Source organism: Lissotriton vulgaris, chromosome 1_2, assembly GCF_964263255.1.
Source record: "Lissotriton vulgaris chromosome 1_2, aLisVul1.2, whole genome shotgun sequence".
In the NCBI taxonomy this organism is placed as follows: domain Eukaryota; kingdom Metazoa; phylum Chordata; class Amphibia; order Caudata; family Salamandridae; genus Lissotriton; species Lissotriton vulgaris.
Window position 1 is genome coordinate 346,100,144 of NC_141686.1, and position 16,619 is coordinate 346,116,762.

Sequence of the window (16,619 nt, forward strand, 5' to 3'; positions counted from 1 at the left end):
GCGACTGTTAGGAAGGTCTCAGGCAGCCGCAGGGCACACATACCCTACGCCCCTGAGATTACGTTACTCCGGGTGCACCTTCTCCACAGCACCCACCGGGTCTCCTCTGGCATGAAGCCACACACACAACGCTGATGGTACTTCATGTCGACTCGAGTGCATGTTCACCAGGCGGTCTCAGTTGGCACCAAGACACGCACACCGCGTTGCAGAGACTCACTTTCTTCCGGTGCACACGATGCTCAGCCGATCACCTCCACAGTCCCAAGTTGCACCAAAGCACGCACACTGCTTCACTAAGACTTACTCCAACTCCGGTGCCCCGATATCAAGGCTCTCTTCACCAATGCCTTCGGCCGCTCCACGGCACGCTCACCGTGTCCGAGCCTCACTTCTCCTCCGGTGCACTCTGACTATGCATTCTTTACCAGCACCTCCGGTGCACCACGACACGCGACCAGTGCATCCGAGTCTCACTTGTCCTCTGTGTGTCCAAGATCACAGGGCACACCTTCGGAGGGTCTCAAGCTGCCACAACACAGACCCACTGTGTTACTTGAAACGTCTCCGGAAACTTTTATGTTCCTGTGTTTCCAAACAGGGAACCAGCTCACCTTGGGCCCTTGGGGTAACAAGACAGAGCACAAAGCACAGTCTTCTTCAAGCAGGGGGACCCAGGCGCACAAAGCACAGTCCCAGCAGCCTCTTCCTTGGTTGAAACAGCAAACTGCAGACCAGCCCCAGATCACGAAGCAGCAGTCTCTTCAGTTCTTCTTCCTTAGCAGAGGTTCCTCTGGACCACAAAATGGGTCTAAGCCTTTTCAGTCTCAATCCATTTCTATTCCAATGCTCAGGGGCCTCAGCTATCATAGTTATACCCCTAAATGTCTTTGAAGCTCATTGTGCTCAGACCCCTGCCGAAATCAGTTCTGGGTGTCTCCCACCCAGTGTCACCCTTCTCTTTGATACTGGGGGGTGGCTCCTTCATCACTCAGCAGGAGACGGGTCAGTGTTTGTATAGCAGCCACCCAGACCTCTTCTCCTCACCTACTCTTCAGATGCTGTCGACCTGGTGCTATCTCAACCCCTCCCTGGGTCAAGACCTCCCCCAGCTCCTCTCAGATCCAGACAGTCAATCTGCATTCAGCAGAGACACACCGAAATGCTTAAAGAACAAAACTAAGCCACTTTCTAAAAGAGTGGCTTCTGAAAACACAATGACAAAACAAAGATCTGTTAGGACACTGTGAATTCATACATACTAAACTTGACCTTTCCATTTTAAATTTATAGGAAACTAGGCTAACAAAATACAATACACAGCCTCCCCCATTCTGTCCTATGGGCAGGATGGCCTTTCACCAATGCAAAACGAAATGGAGTGTTTTTTACTGTTAGGACATAGCACACCCCTCAGTGTATGTCCTGGCTTTTACTTACACTGCACCCTGCCCAGGGGTTACCCGAGACCTACCACAGGGGTGCCCACTGTGTATACAAAAGGGGAAGTAAGGCCTGACAAGTGGTTGCACTTGTCAGGACAACATGCTAACTTAGCAAACTGCACGCAGGCCCTACACTGAAGGCCTGAGTTCCCTTCCCCGCACCTTTGCATTATTAGTCCTGGCACACAGTGCACATCACTAGGGCCTTTACTAGTGAGGCAAACATACCAATCATGGCCAACCAATTACCATTACACTTTACACAGGAACACTTGTACTTTGGCACTTATCAGCAGTGGCAAAGTACCCAAAGCATCTACATTGGCAACTCTATGTCAGGAAAATGGTCAACGGGGAAAGCAAAAAGTGTTAGGGAACTTTAGCCAAAAAGGCCAAGTCCTACAGCGATTTACCAACATTACTGCACAGCAAGCCTTGGTTGAGGAAGCGAACTGCAGGATATGTGGCAAGGCCACCGAAAATTTTGTCGATCTCATCTGCTTTTGTGAGGACTCCCTAGGCATTCGGCAGAAACTTCTACAGCTGCGATGGAACCAGCAAGGGTGCACACTTGAAGGGCCACTAGCCTGTCCTGCTTCAATGCCTTAGACCAGGGCACAATCACCAGAAATGTCAAGTATTTACAAGAGGTCGACAAAGCCCTCAAAACGGCAGCAAAAAAAGGGAATCAACCTGAAAACACAGTGACAAAACAAAGATCTGTTAGGACACTGTGAGTTCATACATACTAAACTTGACCTTTCCATTTTAAATTTATAGGAAACTAGGCTAACAAAATACAATATAGCCGAGATACCCGCCACCCCCTCTCAACACAATCCCCGAAAGGAGTGAAACCGGGAACAGTTCTTGAAGTTTTTGGAAGTGGGATGGAGTGACCATCCCGGCCGTATTTATTAAAACAAAAATTAAAACATTAAACGTTTCATGTTATGTACAATTTCATTACCATATTGCGATGTTTGGCTAACCTTAACAGATTCTCTAATACAGAGGTTCTCCTAGCCGAACTAGCAACCTACAAAACATTTCTTGACATATTGAAATTGTACAACCTAACGTTTAAGGGCCAACAGCAAGGTCATAACCGGTGTCAAGATCCCTAACCGGACTTACCCCTCCCACTTGGGATGGGCGACAGCACGGAGGCGTACCTCAAGTGCAACTACTACCAATTTCCCTTGACTTGACGGGGGCACCTAAAACTCGACGCCAGTTAAAGGTCGTTCGAATACTCGTGTGAGGTATCTAGAAGGTATCGTGGCCCTTATCCCAACCCCACACAACTTACCGCATCTGCCGTCGCAGATGTCACTGGCCCCGGGAAATTCCCCAGGAGGGGGCTGTAACCCCTCCTACAAAGGAAGGGGCCTTGACCGCCTTTCCTTTACTTCCGGCGACCCATCCTTAGAAGGGACCGCCTCCCCATTGAGGGGCCAATGGCCACCTCTCCCGAGCGCTCCCATCCGTGTTGGGTGACGCCCACTCATAGGGATCTACTAATTAGTGCTCACCGATCATGACCTTACCGCCTACCAAAATAAATACGACAGTGCAAATTAACCTAAGAATACATTGGCCACTACGACCGAAAGAGCATACATCAAAATTCGACACTAACTGAATATCTTTAATGGCAAACATACTCAAAACGAACATTCTTTATTAACTCAAAATCACATGGCACTACAACCTGGAAACGAAAACAAAAACAAAATTAATCAACTTTATTATACACAACTGGCTGTCTTCAGGGGCTGGTGGGTGGGTCAAAATTGGCTCTTCGTTCTGTCCCGAGCTCACGTGCAGCGAGGAGGTGCAGCTTCAGAGCACAAGAACAAGAGGATGTCTTCTGGTCTTGCGTCCCTTTTTATCCGTCTTCAGGGCGGGCGTATACCCGCCCCTGCCTGCCCCTGAGGGCGTGGCTGGCTGCGTCGGTGTCTAGGCCAGCCCACTCTAGGGCGGGAACGAGCGCGCCCCAGCTACGCCGCTTCGGGCATACCAGCTGAGACGCGCCTCCCGCCCAAAATGGCTTCCCGGGGGGATCGAGGCACTCGGCCATAAGTTCGGGGGGACCGATTCGGTCGCCCCTTTCCATATAGCCGAGATACCCGCCACCCCCTCTCAACACAATCCCCGAAAGGAGTGAAACCGGGAACAGTTCTTGAAGTTTTTGGAAGTGGGATGGAGTGACCATCCCGGCCGTATTTATTAAAACAAAAATTAAAACATTAAACGTTTCATGTTATGTACAATTTCATTACCATATTGCGATGTTTGGCTAACCTTAACAGATTCTCTAATACAGAGGTTCTCCTAGCCGAACTAGCAACCTACAAAACATTTCTTGACATATTGAAATTGTACAACCTAACGTTTAAGGGCCAACAGCAAGGTCATAACCGGTGTCAAGATCCCTAACCGGACTTACCCCTCCCACTTGGGATGGGCGACAGCACGGAGGCGTACCTCAAGTGCAACTACTACCAATTTCCCTTGACTTGACGGGGGCACCTAAAACTCGACGCCAGTTAAAGGTCGTTCGAATACTCGTGTGAGGTATCTAGAAGGTATCGTGGCCCTTATCCCAACCCCACACAACTTACCGCATCTGCCGTCGCAGATGTCACTGGCCCCGGGAAATTCCCCAGGAGGGGGCTGTAACCCCTCCTACAAAGGAAGGGGCCTTGACCGCCTTTCCTTTACTTCCGGCGACCCATCCTTAGAAGGGACCGCCTCCCCATTGAGGGGCCAATGGCCACCTCTCCCGAGCGCTCCCATCCGTGTTGGGTGACGCCCACTCATAGGGATCTACTAATTAGTGCTCACCGATCATGACCTTACCGCCACAGGCCCGGATAGTTGACCGGCTATCCGGGCCCCCCACCAACTCCTAGCTAAAGGTCATGTTCCAACGTTTTTAACCATGCTAAGAAGTCTCCTATGAGTAACTCATTTCCCACCCGAGACAAATGCACACCATCCCCCATATACATACTGTCATCATTAATACAACCGTGCGAGATAGAATGCAATGTCCTGGAACGGAACAACCTACTCATTTTGTTATTAAGTTTCCTAACAGAATGGTTCAAAGCAGGGATCGAAATAGCCCCCCGCCACACTTTTCGTGGGATCATATGAGACCACGCAATTATGCACCCCGGAACTCTCCTCGCCAACCAACTTACGGTGGAAAGCATTGCCTCCAGGAGAAGTCGTCTACCGGTGGTGACCAAATCATTGCCCCCTAAATGTACTATGACTATTGACGGCGGTGACCTCATCCGCCCTAACAAACCCTCAAAGTAAGCTTGAAACTGGTCAATACAGAGACCGCCCCTTCCGTAGAAGGACATCCTGTACCCGTATTCCCCAGCTACGTGAATCATGTCACCTGCTTTGAATACGTCTGCGGCACGCCTCACGTATGAGTGGCCCACGACCCACACCTCCTTTCTCACAGCCGGTGATGTCTGACCGCTGGCCCGGTGTTGGGTCGACTGCATAGTCCGCCCTGCCTCGAAGGCTTGCGTAACTGAAAACCAAACAAAAGACAAGAAGCGTGAGTACATTGTTACAGCTTCACAACATGTGCAACCGCACATACCTCTTATAACTATTGGAGGACCAACGCCCCACTCGTTTTACTTGTTCCACATTAAGACCCCTGGCTGCAGCTTCGGTGGCAGCCCCTATCCGAAAGGAGTGGGTCCCGAACTCACCTGGGTCCAAGCCTGCTGCGGCAATTGACATCGCGAGCACCCGCTGAAACTGAAACTTTGTCAGTGGGGTGGCGTCCGCGTGTCTCAACATTGTCCCCCCCCATGATGCCACCCTTTGTGCTAGGTAATCCTCTAAACACCTCACCGGACACATGGAGGACCCTGGAATCCTGCGAATGACTATGCAGTCTCCCACCCCATTTTGATCGGTTTTCGACTTGACAAAGGATACCGTCATAGTCTCACCCCTGATCTGAACGTGTTCCCGGCACAAACCCCCCGCCACATCCCGCTTGCTCCTTGCCACCAGCTCACTTATCCTCGTAGCCCCGTGAAATGCAAGCATAAAGGCGGCTCGGAACAAACAGGCCTCGAACTGAGACGAGCATATGTCGGGGAGTGTGGCCAGCAACTGGGACAACCTATCCAGACCTATCGGGCGCCTCTCATCTACTCTGCGACCCTCAAGGCGTTGCCACCCACGCAGCGCTTTCTGTACAGCAAAAGACGCTGTCGGGTCCTGGATATTATGAGCCCTGGCAACAAAGGAGATGGCAGCACGATGCCTCTGGGCTGTAGCCACCGACTTCCCAGCCTTACGCAAGGACATCAGAAAATGTACTACCCAATCCTCATGCCCCCAAAGTCCCCCTCTCTCAGTCCCCAAAAAGGCCAAATAAGCCCGAAACGCCCCTTCGTATGCCTTCCTCGTCCTTGGTGCTAGACTCTCTCCCACGAGGTAACGAAGTTCGGGGCACCGAGAGACCAGAGAGCTTCGGGAAAGGGTGCTGGCTCGGGGTCCGCTGAGGGAAGGAAACCCGAGAAAGCCTGCATTTGAAAACGAGACAGTGCATCAGCAGCCTGATTCATCACCCCCGGGACATGTTTTGCTCTGAATACCACGTTCAGTTGCATACACAGTAAGACAATTTCTTTAAGCAGCCTCAAAATCATTTTACAACGTGCTGCCTGACTATTAATGCATTCTACAACGGTCATATTGTCAGACCAAAATATGACAGAATGATTTTTGAAACCATCGGGCCAGGATCTGAGGGCCACCAAAATAGGAAACAGCTCAAGGAAAGCAATATTACTCGTCAGCCCCTCATCGTGCCACCATGTTGGCCACTTTTGTGCCGACCATTTTGTGCCGAAGATGGCGCCGAAACCCATGCTTCCCGCTGAATCCGTCCATAGACCCAGCTCTTCAGAGGACAAGGCCGGTTTGTTCCAGACGACTCGACCATTGAAATCCGCCAGGAATGCTAACCAAATACGCATGTCCTGGCGGACCTCGGCCGATAACCTCGTGCGATGGTGACCCTCTTTTAGGCCGACCATCGCCTGTGCAATCGAACGGGAGAAGGGGCGGGCCATCGGGATCACCCTTAAGGCAAAATTCAACTTCCCCACCAATTGCTGCAATTGATGCAGCGTAACTTTAGATGCAGTGATACACATTTGCAGGGCTGTCTTGAATTTCGATACTTTGGAAGCTGGTAAACGAAAACAACCCTCACTAGAGTCCAACTCGATCCCGAGGAACTCGAGGCAAGTCGTGGGACCCACAGTTTTACCTGGTGCCAACGGCACGCCAAATTGATTCATTAAAACACAAAATTCAGTCAAGGCCCGGGCACATTCATCATCCCCAGCGGCCCCAAGGAACAGAAAATCATCGAGGTAATGCATCACATTCCGAAAACCTGTTTTCTTCGTGTAAACCCATTGCAGAAAACTACTGAATTTCTCGAAATAAGCACAAGATATCGAGCACCCCATTGGCATACACCTGTCCATGTAATACAAACCTTGAAACGTGAATCCCAACAAACGTTGATCATCCGGGTATACCGGGAGCAAACGGAACGCTGACTCGATATCTGATTTCGCCATCAGCGTCCCGGGCCCCAGGCGATTCAAAATGGCTACGGCCTCATCGAATGATGCGTACCGCACCGAACACATTTCTGGATTAATTGCATCGTTTACAGAAAGGCCATGAGGGGCTGATAAATTGTGAATCAATCGAAACTCACCCAGGTCCTTCTTGGGGACCACCCCTAAAGGAGAACAAACAAAGTTCGGTACCGGGGGGACAGGAAACGGGCCGGCAACCCGACCTCGGGTAACCTCTTTCCGGATCTTATCCTGTACTACAGTAGTATGCTGCAAGACGGAAAGTTGATTTTTGCACGACCCGACACCCTGAAAGCTACCCACCGGGATGCGGAAACCATACGAAAAACCGTTTCGTAGCACCCCAGCAGAAGTACGATCTGGGTATTCGCTGAGCCAGGGAATCATCGCCAGGGTATCAATCGGGGTTGGTAAAGGCGCCCCTCGGACTATATTAGACCTGTTTAGCGCCTCCTCTACCCCCATTTTCACCCGATTTGGCTCTGCACGAGGACTCAGGATGGGGTGCCCCACAACCACTACATTCGTGTTTGAACCTACAAGACCCCGGGGGCCTAGTACATTTGCTTCTGTTGAAATTGAAACAGAACCCCCTCTTCCCTGTATTGTCGGCGGGTCTCGGGTAATCGTCTGTACCCGTACCCGACCGAAAGGGCGTCCCCCCATTTTGGCGGGAGGACTCACTAACAGCACTCCCTACCAATGGCACTTTCAACATTCCCGACTCTTTCATCTTATTCCATGTTAAAGAATCATCGTAACAATCCCAGGTTAAACTTTTGTTATGCTCCATCGCTTTCCTGAAAAGGTTGTCATAACAGAACCATTGGTTACCTTGGTGTGATGTCGAGTACCCCATAATTCGTGACTGATATACTGGAAATTCGGGGAGCAAATCAGGCCTCCGTTCCCCCAAAGTTGCCGTGAAAATTCCCCAAGCATTACCCCAGTTACCAATATTTTCATTCACTTTAAAGGCGGCCATTTTGCGCGCCAAACACTCGGATGCATCAGATCCTTTTGACCCTTAACAGTTTCGACCTCATAGTGATCAACGAGCAGGGAGAAAATGTTAACGTATTCCCCCGCCCAAATCTTTTCCTTTATTGGCAAAGGAACATGTTGCCCCAATCTTTCTCTACGAGAGGGTGTTGACTCATCCCTTGCAATCGGCAATGGCCGCTTACCTGCACCGGACGCTGCTTCCGTCCCTCGTGGCTTGTCTATCGCCGCATCCGGCGCGGGCACCTTGGCTGTATCACGTTTCTCGCGCAACTGCTTTATGAGAGCTTGCGCTTCGGTAGCCATGGCGCCCCCATTACTGTCCCCCAACCATGCTGCTAACTGTGCCGCCAACTCGGGAGGCATATCTCCGGCAGACGTCGGGGTAACTATCACGGGAATCGGATTCCCCTCATCCGGTACCGGGGCCGGTACCGGGGCTGGCGCCTCGAGCGAGGAACAGGGAACCGGGACGTCTCCCCCGACCGGCCCCCTTCTCGGCCTCTTTGGCTTCCCTCCGGCCGGTGGACGCCCCGATCCCTCCTCGCCGTCTCGCTCCGCCAACCGCTTCTTAATTTCGGACATGTCCTTCATGAGTGCCCGAACCAATTGGTCAGTCGACATTCTCTTTGCTCCTTTCTTGGGCATCCTTCCGACGAAGTATCTAAAAGACAAAGAGAGAGATTAAAACGCTCAAAATTGGCTCTTCGTTCTGTCCCGAGCTCACGTGCAGCGAGGAGGTGCAGCTTCAGAGCACAAGAACAAGAGGATGTCTTCTGGTCTTGCGTCCCTTTTTATCCGTCTTCAGGGCGGGCGTATACCCGCCCCTGCCTGCCCCTGAGGGCGTGGCTGGCTGCGTCGGTGTCTAGGCCAGCCCACTCTAGGGCGGGAACGAGCGCGCCCCAGCTACGCCGCTTCGGGCATACCAGCTGAGACGCGCCTCCCGCCCAAAATGGCTTCCCGGGGGGATCGAGGCACTCGGCCATAAGTTCGGGGGGACCGATTCGGTCGCCCCTTTCCATACACAGCCTCCCCCATTCTGTCCTATGGGCAAGATGGCCTTTCACCAATGCAAAACGAAATGGAGTGTTTTTTACTGTTAGGACATAGCACACCCCTCAGTGTATGTCCTGGCTTTTACTTACACTGCACCCTGCCCAGGGGTTACCCGAGACCTACCACAGGGGTGCCCACTGTGTATGCAAAAGGGGAAGTAAGGCCTGACAAGTGGTTGCACTTGTCAGGACAACATGCTAACTTAGCAAACTGCACGCAGGCCCTACACTGAAGGCCTGAGTTCCCTTCCCCGCACCTTTGCATTATTAGCCCTGGCACACAGTGCACATCACTAGGGCCTTTACTAGTGAGGCAAACATACCAATCATGGCCAACCAATTACCATTACACTTTACACAGGAACACTTGTACTTTGGCACTTATCAGCAGTGGCAAAGTACCCAAAGCATCTACATTGGCAACTCTATGTCAGGAAAATGGTCAACGGGGAAAGCAAAAAGTGTTAGGGAACTTTAGCCAAAAAGGCCAAGTCCTACAGCGATTTACCAACATTACTGCACAGCAAGCCTTGGTTGAGGAAGCGAACTGCAGGATATGTGGCAAGGCCACCGAAAATTTTGTCCATCTCATCTGCTTTTGTGAGGACTCCCTAGGCATTCGGCAGAAACTTCTACAGCTGCGATGGAACCAGCAAGGGTGCACACTTGAAGGGCCACTAGCCTGTCCTGCTTCAATGCCTTAGACCAGGGCACAATCACCAGAAATGTCAAGTATTTACAAGAGGTCGAGAAAGCCCTCAAAACGGCAGCAAAAAAAGGGAATCAACCTGTTGCAATACCGTATACTTACCTGTCCTCTACTCTGCCCCAACCCCTCAGTCTGGCTACTGCTTCATCCCTTGATTGATGGACAAAAATCCCTAACATAGCGGACTGCTCTTGTTACTTTTTTACTAGCTGCGGCCATCCTCCTTCAGAGACTCACACACAAAATACTTTTAAAACAATACTTTGCTTGAATGATTTTTAATCTTGTTCCTGGCCACTTATTCTATGAAATTGCTCCTCATCTTCCTTTATTTCTTATATGATCTCTTTTTAGAATTGTTTTAAGTGTAAAGAGTTTAAATCTAACATTAAACTTATCAGGTCAGGATGCACTGGATCTGACTTCCACTTCTTTATGTCCTCCCATCCAGCCCTTTTCTGTCTTCTCTGCCCCTTCAGGGGTCGTGTTAGGTACGTGTATTGAGAGTGGAAGATAGTGTGTTTTTTTTTGTTCCTCTACTTGTTTTGTGTTTGTCTTTTCTTGTCCTTTTTTGGTTTCCTTTACAGTTGTGATGTTTTTCATTTGTCGGGTGTTGCAGTGACCAGGTCCTGTCGGAGGAGTGTGATGACTTCAAGGCCACAAAGTTGGTCCTTATGATCACCAATTTTAATTTGTGAATTCCACTGAGCTAACTGGACACTGCCTCATATGGTGGCATTTAAGTAGTGCTTACAACAAGCCAATACCTTTGTTCAGTAAATTTTCCTTTTCTAGATCACTGGAAAAAGGAATAGATGAACACTCCATGTGTGTAGTGGAGTAAATAGCCTCCGATAATTCATTATCAAGTATTACAAATATGATGCTAGCCGTTGCCACAGAAAGTGTCATTTTTTTTATTCTTGTATTTTTTGTGTGTCCTCATTCTGCCAACATTCTTGTTAGGGTATACTCTTTGCCCTCTAGGTTTTACAAGGGGGACCATGAGCCGAAAAAAGAGTAATGACCCACAAGTGAGCTGCTGTGTCCACTTCCATCTCCTTGATACACTGAACCGCCAAAAAGGAAAGAGGAGATACCGTAGCAGACAGCGGGATTGGCTTAATCATAGGACTGTCGTTTCTCTCCACCTTACCAACGGAGCCCAAATGTTCTTGCCACTTGTTGGCTCGCATGCCATATCAGACTCACTGGTATATATGATATTTCTAAGGCACTCAGTAAAAAAACAGTGGATTTTCAGATTTCCATAGTCTACAAATCTCCCGTCTTGCCAAGAGACTCACATAAAACAAAAACTTTGAGTTAACCACTGAAAGCTGCTCTTCTTCTTCCAAATTTTGTCCAAAGAAAATTAGGCGCGGATTACTATGATCTGTGTGCCGATAATCTCCCCTATGAAATCACAGACTGAGTTCCAATAAGATGATATTTTTGGACATAGCATGAATAGATGCATGTCATCTGCCGCTGTCAACCTACATCTTGGGCAGTTATATACATTTCTGGAAATCCTAGACAGCTTTGCAGGTGACCAATATACTATAATATAGGTGGTGAATAGGTGGTTGCATTTAAATGTTACTACTGTTCGTAAGATATCATAAGAATCACACCACATTTGCTTCGAATCACCCTCACGCATCTTCTGACTCCATAGTTTTATAATTTTGGTTTCAAACTACGTATCCGTTTCCAAGAAAGCCCAATACCAAAATGACATTTCTTTTTCCACTGGTCTGTTCTCGTCACCTGACTGAATTTTGTCACTTCTTCCTCCACCCTGTCTTGTCACCCACCAGGAACTCAATTGGTAATATTTAAACCTCGTTAACTGCCCCTTTGTCAAGTTATTTATGGCTTCCCAGCTCATCATGTTTGTGCCCTCCTTGAGATCAGCCCAATAGTAGATGCCCCCTAATTTCAAGGGCTGACTGAGTTGATTCCTCAGACATTCTGGGGTCCCTGGGGAATCCCAAATTGGTGCCCAAATCGAAAAATATGAAACTCTCAGTGTTTTCCTCACCTACATCCACATACTCAGTGCGGCCTTCAAGATCTTTAAACACACTTTAAAAAAACACTTAGAACCAGAAAGTGTAAATTGATGGTGTTGGCTGCTTCTGAGAATCTGTGTTACAATGTGTGAGTAATGTGTTATTTATTTTAAATATTCACTTATTTTGCTCTCACATCCTTGAATTCCAGTGGTTCCAAGCTCCCTTTCTACACAGTGTCCCAGAGCTGTTTCACCACTGTCAGAAATGCAACTCAAACTTATTTTCTCTCTTGTTTCTGTGAATGATTTCTTTCTGCAAAGTATGAAGTCACAATTATTTTTCATTTGTGTTCATTTACAATCTCGATCTCCATTTTTACAGGTGACTGAAGCATGAATCAGACAAAAGAAGGTATTAATTTAGTGAAACACCATGAAACATAATGAAAAGGATTCATTTAAGGAAAGTTAAACATTCTCGAGCTCAAAGGAGAAACATATTTTAAGTGCCAGGAATGGTGATGAATTTGGAGCAGAAGAAACTGCTGAATGTGAAAGTTGTCAAATATTTAAAGAAAAACCCTGTTAATGTTTACGAAGAGTCAGTTACTGAGATTGAGGAGCCTCTGGAATATAAATGGAACGCAAGAGTTAATTGAAAGTCTGCATCTAATAATAGTAAAAACATTTTTACTTAGAAACATCTCAAGATTGGTTGAACAAAGAACATTGGCTGTAATTGATACCCTTGCAGTACAATTGAGAATAATCAGTGTTGTAAATTCTGTCTGATAGTTTATGAGAAATGCTTTGAAGACGCAAACCCCTCCCAAAAAATAGTATACGTAGACATGATGTGACAGAATTGTCCGAAAGACTAATAACCAGGGTTTAAGAGTGCAAACTTGTGTCTATGTCTCCTGGGATTTGTATTGAGAAGACATTGTTTCCAAAAAACGAATTGTAAATGGTCTTTCTCAATACAGCAAATATGCTGGATTATCATTTCCAATATCGAAACATTATCCCCACCAACTCTGTCTCTTGGGTTGATCAGAGTAGTTTCAAAGTGGCTCGGACCGCCAGAGTCGATCATGTACCTGCCTTAGCCATACAGCGACAATGCATGTCCTGGCACAAAGTTTAAAAGAGGGCGGTGCTCTGTATTACTAATTCATAAAACCACCCTGGCATGCCCTAATCACCTGTCATTACTTGTACAAACAAATACACTTTAACTGCAAACACTAAACCCCAAATACCTTATCCAGGCTTTTGAAACTCCTAAATCAAATCTGATAAACAGAGTTTAATTCAACATGAGAGAACTCACCCAGGCATAACTTGGAGAAGTTGAATCCATCTCACTAAATACAAGGGGCTACGCAGGGAAAGTTTATCAAACAGATTAGACAGACTGCCTTTAAAAGTAGGAAAATATCATCCAGATAAAAGCTATAATTGGTTAAACACAAATATTAAGAAGAACATCTGCAGTTTATTTTAGAAGTTAATGCTGAGTATAAGATAAACAAGTACAGACTCTGGAATCCGATTCAGTCTTAACATGGCCGGTGCCCAGGAGCAAACCCAACATGAAGATTCACATAACTCGATTAAGAGTAATGGATGTGAGAACAGCTTTAGTTCTCAATCCCACCTCACTAAACAAAAGAGAACTCACACTGGACAAAAACCTTATCAGTGTCCTGAATGCCAGAAAGGCTTCACTCACAAATCCTCTCTCACTAAACATGTGACAATCCACACTGGGCGCAAACCTTTTCAGTGCTCAGAGTGCCAGAAAAACTTTCGTTCTCAAACCTCTCTCATTATACATGTGAGACGCCACACTGGGGAAAGACCTTATAAATGCAATGAATGCCAGAAAAGCTTCAGCCAGAGAGCGTGTTTAATTCAACATGAAAGAATCCATACTGGACACAAACGGTTTCATTGCTCTGAATGCCAGAAAAGCTTCCAAACTAAATTTAGTCTCACTAATCATGAGAGAACTCACACTGGACAAAAACCGTATCAGTGTTCTGAATGCCCGAAAAGCTTCAGTCAAAAGAATGGTCTCACTCAACACGAGAGAACTCACACTGGAGAAAGACCGTATAAGTGCTCTGTATGTCAGGAAACCTTCAAGCACAACTGGCTTCTAACAGTGCACAAGAGAATCCACACAGGGCAAAAGCCTTATCAGTGCTCTGAGTGCCAAAAAAGCTTTATTTACAAGACCAATCTCACTCGACATGAGAGAATCCACACGGGGCAAAAGCCTTATCAGTGCTCTGAATGTAAGAAAAGCTTCAATTGTAAGGGCAGTCTTGTTCGACATGAGAGAATCCACACTGGGGAAAAGCCTTATCAGTGCTCAGAGTGCCAAAAAAGCTTTAGTAAGAAAGATGGTCTCATTCAACATGAAAGAACACACACTGGGCTAAAACCTTATCAGTGCACTGAATGCCAGAAAAGCTTCAGCCAGAAAGGTAATCTTGCTGCGCATAAGATAACACACACTGGGTACAAACATTATCAGTGCTCAGAGTGCCAAAAAAGCTACAGTCATCAGAACAGTCTCATTAGACATGAGAGAATCCACACTGGGCATTTTTATCAGTGCTCAGAGTGCCAGAAAAGCTTCAGTCAGAAAAGTAATCTTGCTGCGCATAAGATAGCACACACTGGGTACAAACTTTATCAGTGCTCAGAGTGCCAAAAAAGCTACAGTCATCAGACCAGTCTCATTAAACATAAGAGAATCCACACTGGGCTAAATTCTTCAGTGCTTAGAGTGTCAGAAAAGCAACAGGCAGAAATCGGATCTCATTCAACATGAGCAGACTCACACTGGGCTAAAACCATATCTGTGCACTGAATGCCAGAAAAGCTTCAGTAGGAGAAGTGATCTCACTCGACATAAAATGACACACCCTGGGTACAAACCTTATTAGTGCTCAGAGTGCCAAAAAAGCTTCAGTTGTAAGCCCTATCTCATTAAACATGAGGAAATCCACACTGGTCAAAAACCTTATCAGTGCACTGAATGCCAGAAAAGCTTCAGCCAGAAAGGTAATCTTGCTGCGCATAAGATAACACACACTGGGTACAAACATTATCAGTGCTCAGAGTGCCAAAAAAGCTACAGTCATCAGGCCAGTCTCATTAGACATGAGAGAATCCACACTGGGCTAAATTGTTATCAGTGCTCAGAGTGCCAGAAAAGCTTCAGTCAGAAAAGTAATCTTGCTGCGCATAAGATAGCACACACTGGGTACAAACTTTATCAGTGCTCAGAGTGCCAAAAAAGCAACAGTCATCAGACCAGTCTAATTAAACATAAGAGAATCCACACTGGGCTAAATTCTTCAGTGCTCAGAGTGCCAGAAAAGCAACAGGCAGAAATCAGATCTCATTCAACATGAGCAGACTCACACTGGGCTAAAACCATATCTGTGCACTGAATGTCAGAAAAACTTCATCTGAAAATCTAGTCTTGCTCAACATGAGAGAACTCACCCTGCTGAAAACGCTTATCCGTGCTCTGAATGCCAGAAAAGCTTCAGTCAGAAAGGTCATCTCACAGAACATGAGAGAACTCACACTGGTCAAAAACCTTATGCCTGGGAAGTGTCAGCTGGAGATTCAATACGATTGAAAATACAAGAACCTACAATGAGAAAGAAAATTATCAGTGCCCTCAATGTGACAAAAACTTCAGTTATAAATTCAACCTCAGTACATGAGAGAGTCAGTATGGGAGAGTATAATGTGCCCCGTGTCAACCCTGAAGAGGAGGTTTCAGTATTGCAGAACATTCACGTGAAGAGGCCACAAAGACATCGATCCATTGATTGTCCGACAAACTCTCTACTGAGAGAAGGACACAGCTAAGGATGGAAGTGCTTTAATTAACCTTATTCTTTAGTGACTATTTGTGGCCTCATTCCATTCAGTGTGTTATGCTCTCTGTGTGTTAATAAAGCAGGGCATCAACCCACAAGGTCAAGTTAATCCTTAACTTGAAGGCCACGCCCCTATGATCTGGAACGCATGTCACCTCAAACGATTTACAGCCTTAATGGGCCTCACCAGGGAGCTGCAGCAGGAGTGCCTTTGTCGTAGGTCTCCATATTTTTATTTATTTTATTTTTTATTTTCAAACGTTTTATATAGCGGTACTGGACCCAGGAGTATCAGAGCGCTTTACAGGCATATAAACATCAAGAAGCAAAAAACAACTCACAATAAGAAAAACTGTCTGTCAGAAAGACGAGGGAATTGAGGAAAGAGAGTAATTAGGTATGAATGAGGGAGAAGGGGAAAGGAAGAAAGATGGGATAGAGAGGGTTAGAAGGAGAGGGGGAGCAAAGGAAAGTAAGAAAGAAGGGGTGGGTTGATGAGAATTAAAAACAGAGGAATACATCACTATAGAGATGTTGGGTACACCAATACTTGTTGAGAAGAAGCTCCTCGAGTCTTTTTTTGAAGAGAGAGGATGGGTTGCAGCGGAGATCTTTGGGGAGAGAGTTCCAGATCGTCGGGGCATTACCAGAGAAAGCACATCATTGTGTCTTTTTACATTTGAGGCTCGGGGGGATGAGGACAAGGGCATTAGTGCTTCTCAAGGACCTGGAGCAACCAGCTTTTTGTAGTTTGTCTGAGAGGTAGGAGGGGGTGTTTTGGTGAAGGGCTTTGTGAGTAATACAAGCC

At 47.1% G+C, this 16,619-nt stretch overlaps 1 protein-coding gene across 4 annotated transcripts in view; it reads left to right on the forward strand.

Moving 5' to 3' along the window:
- LOC147736741 (uncharacterized) overlaps nt 1–16,308 on the forward strand; it is a 252,304-nt gene extending 235,996 nt beyond the window's left edge. For 3 of the 4 annotated variants that reach the window (XM_086953456.1, XM_086953455.1, XM_086953457.1), the window contains exon 8: nt 12,283–16,308. In XM_086953456.1, the coding sequence (XP_086809582.1) occupies nt 13,468–14,745 (1,278 nt within the window). In that variant the 5' untranslated portion in view covers nt 12,283–13,467 and the 3' untranslated portion in view covers nt 14,746–16,308. Of the gene's footprint in view, nt 1–10,867; nt 10,915–12,282 lie in introns of those variants that run through there. The other variant, XM_086953458.1, reaches the window with a different exon arrangement.
- The last annotated feature ends 311 nt before the right edge of the window (nt 16,309–16,619 follow it).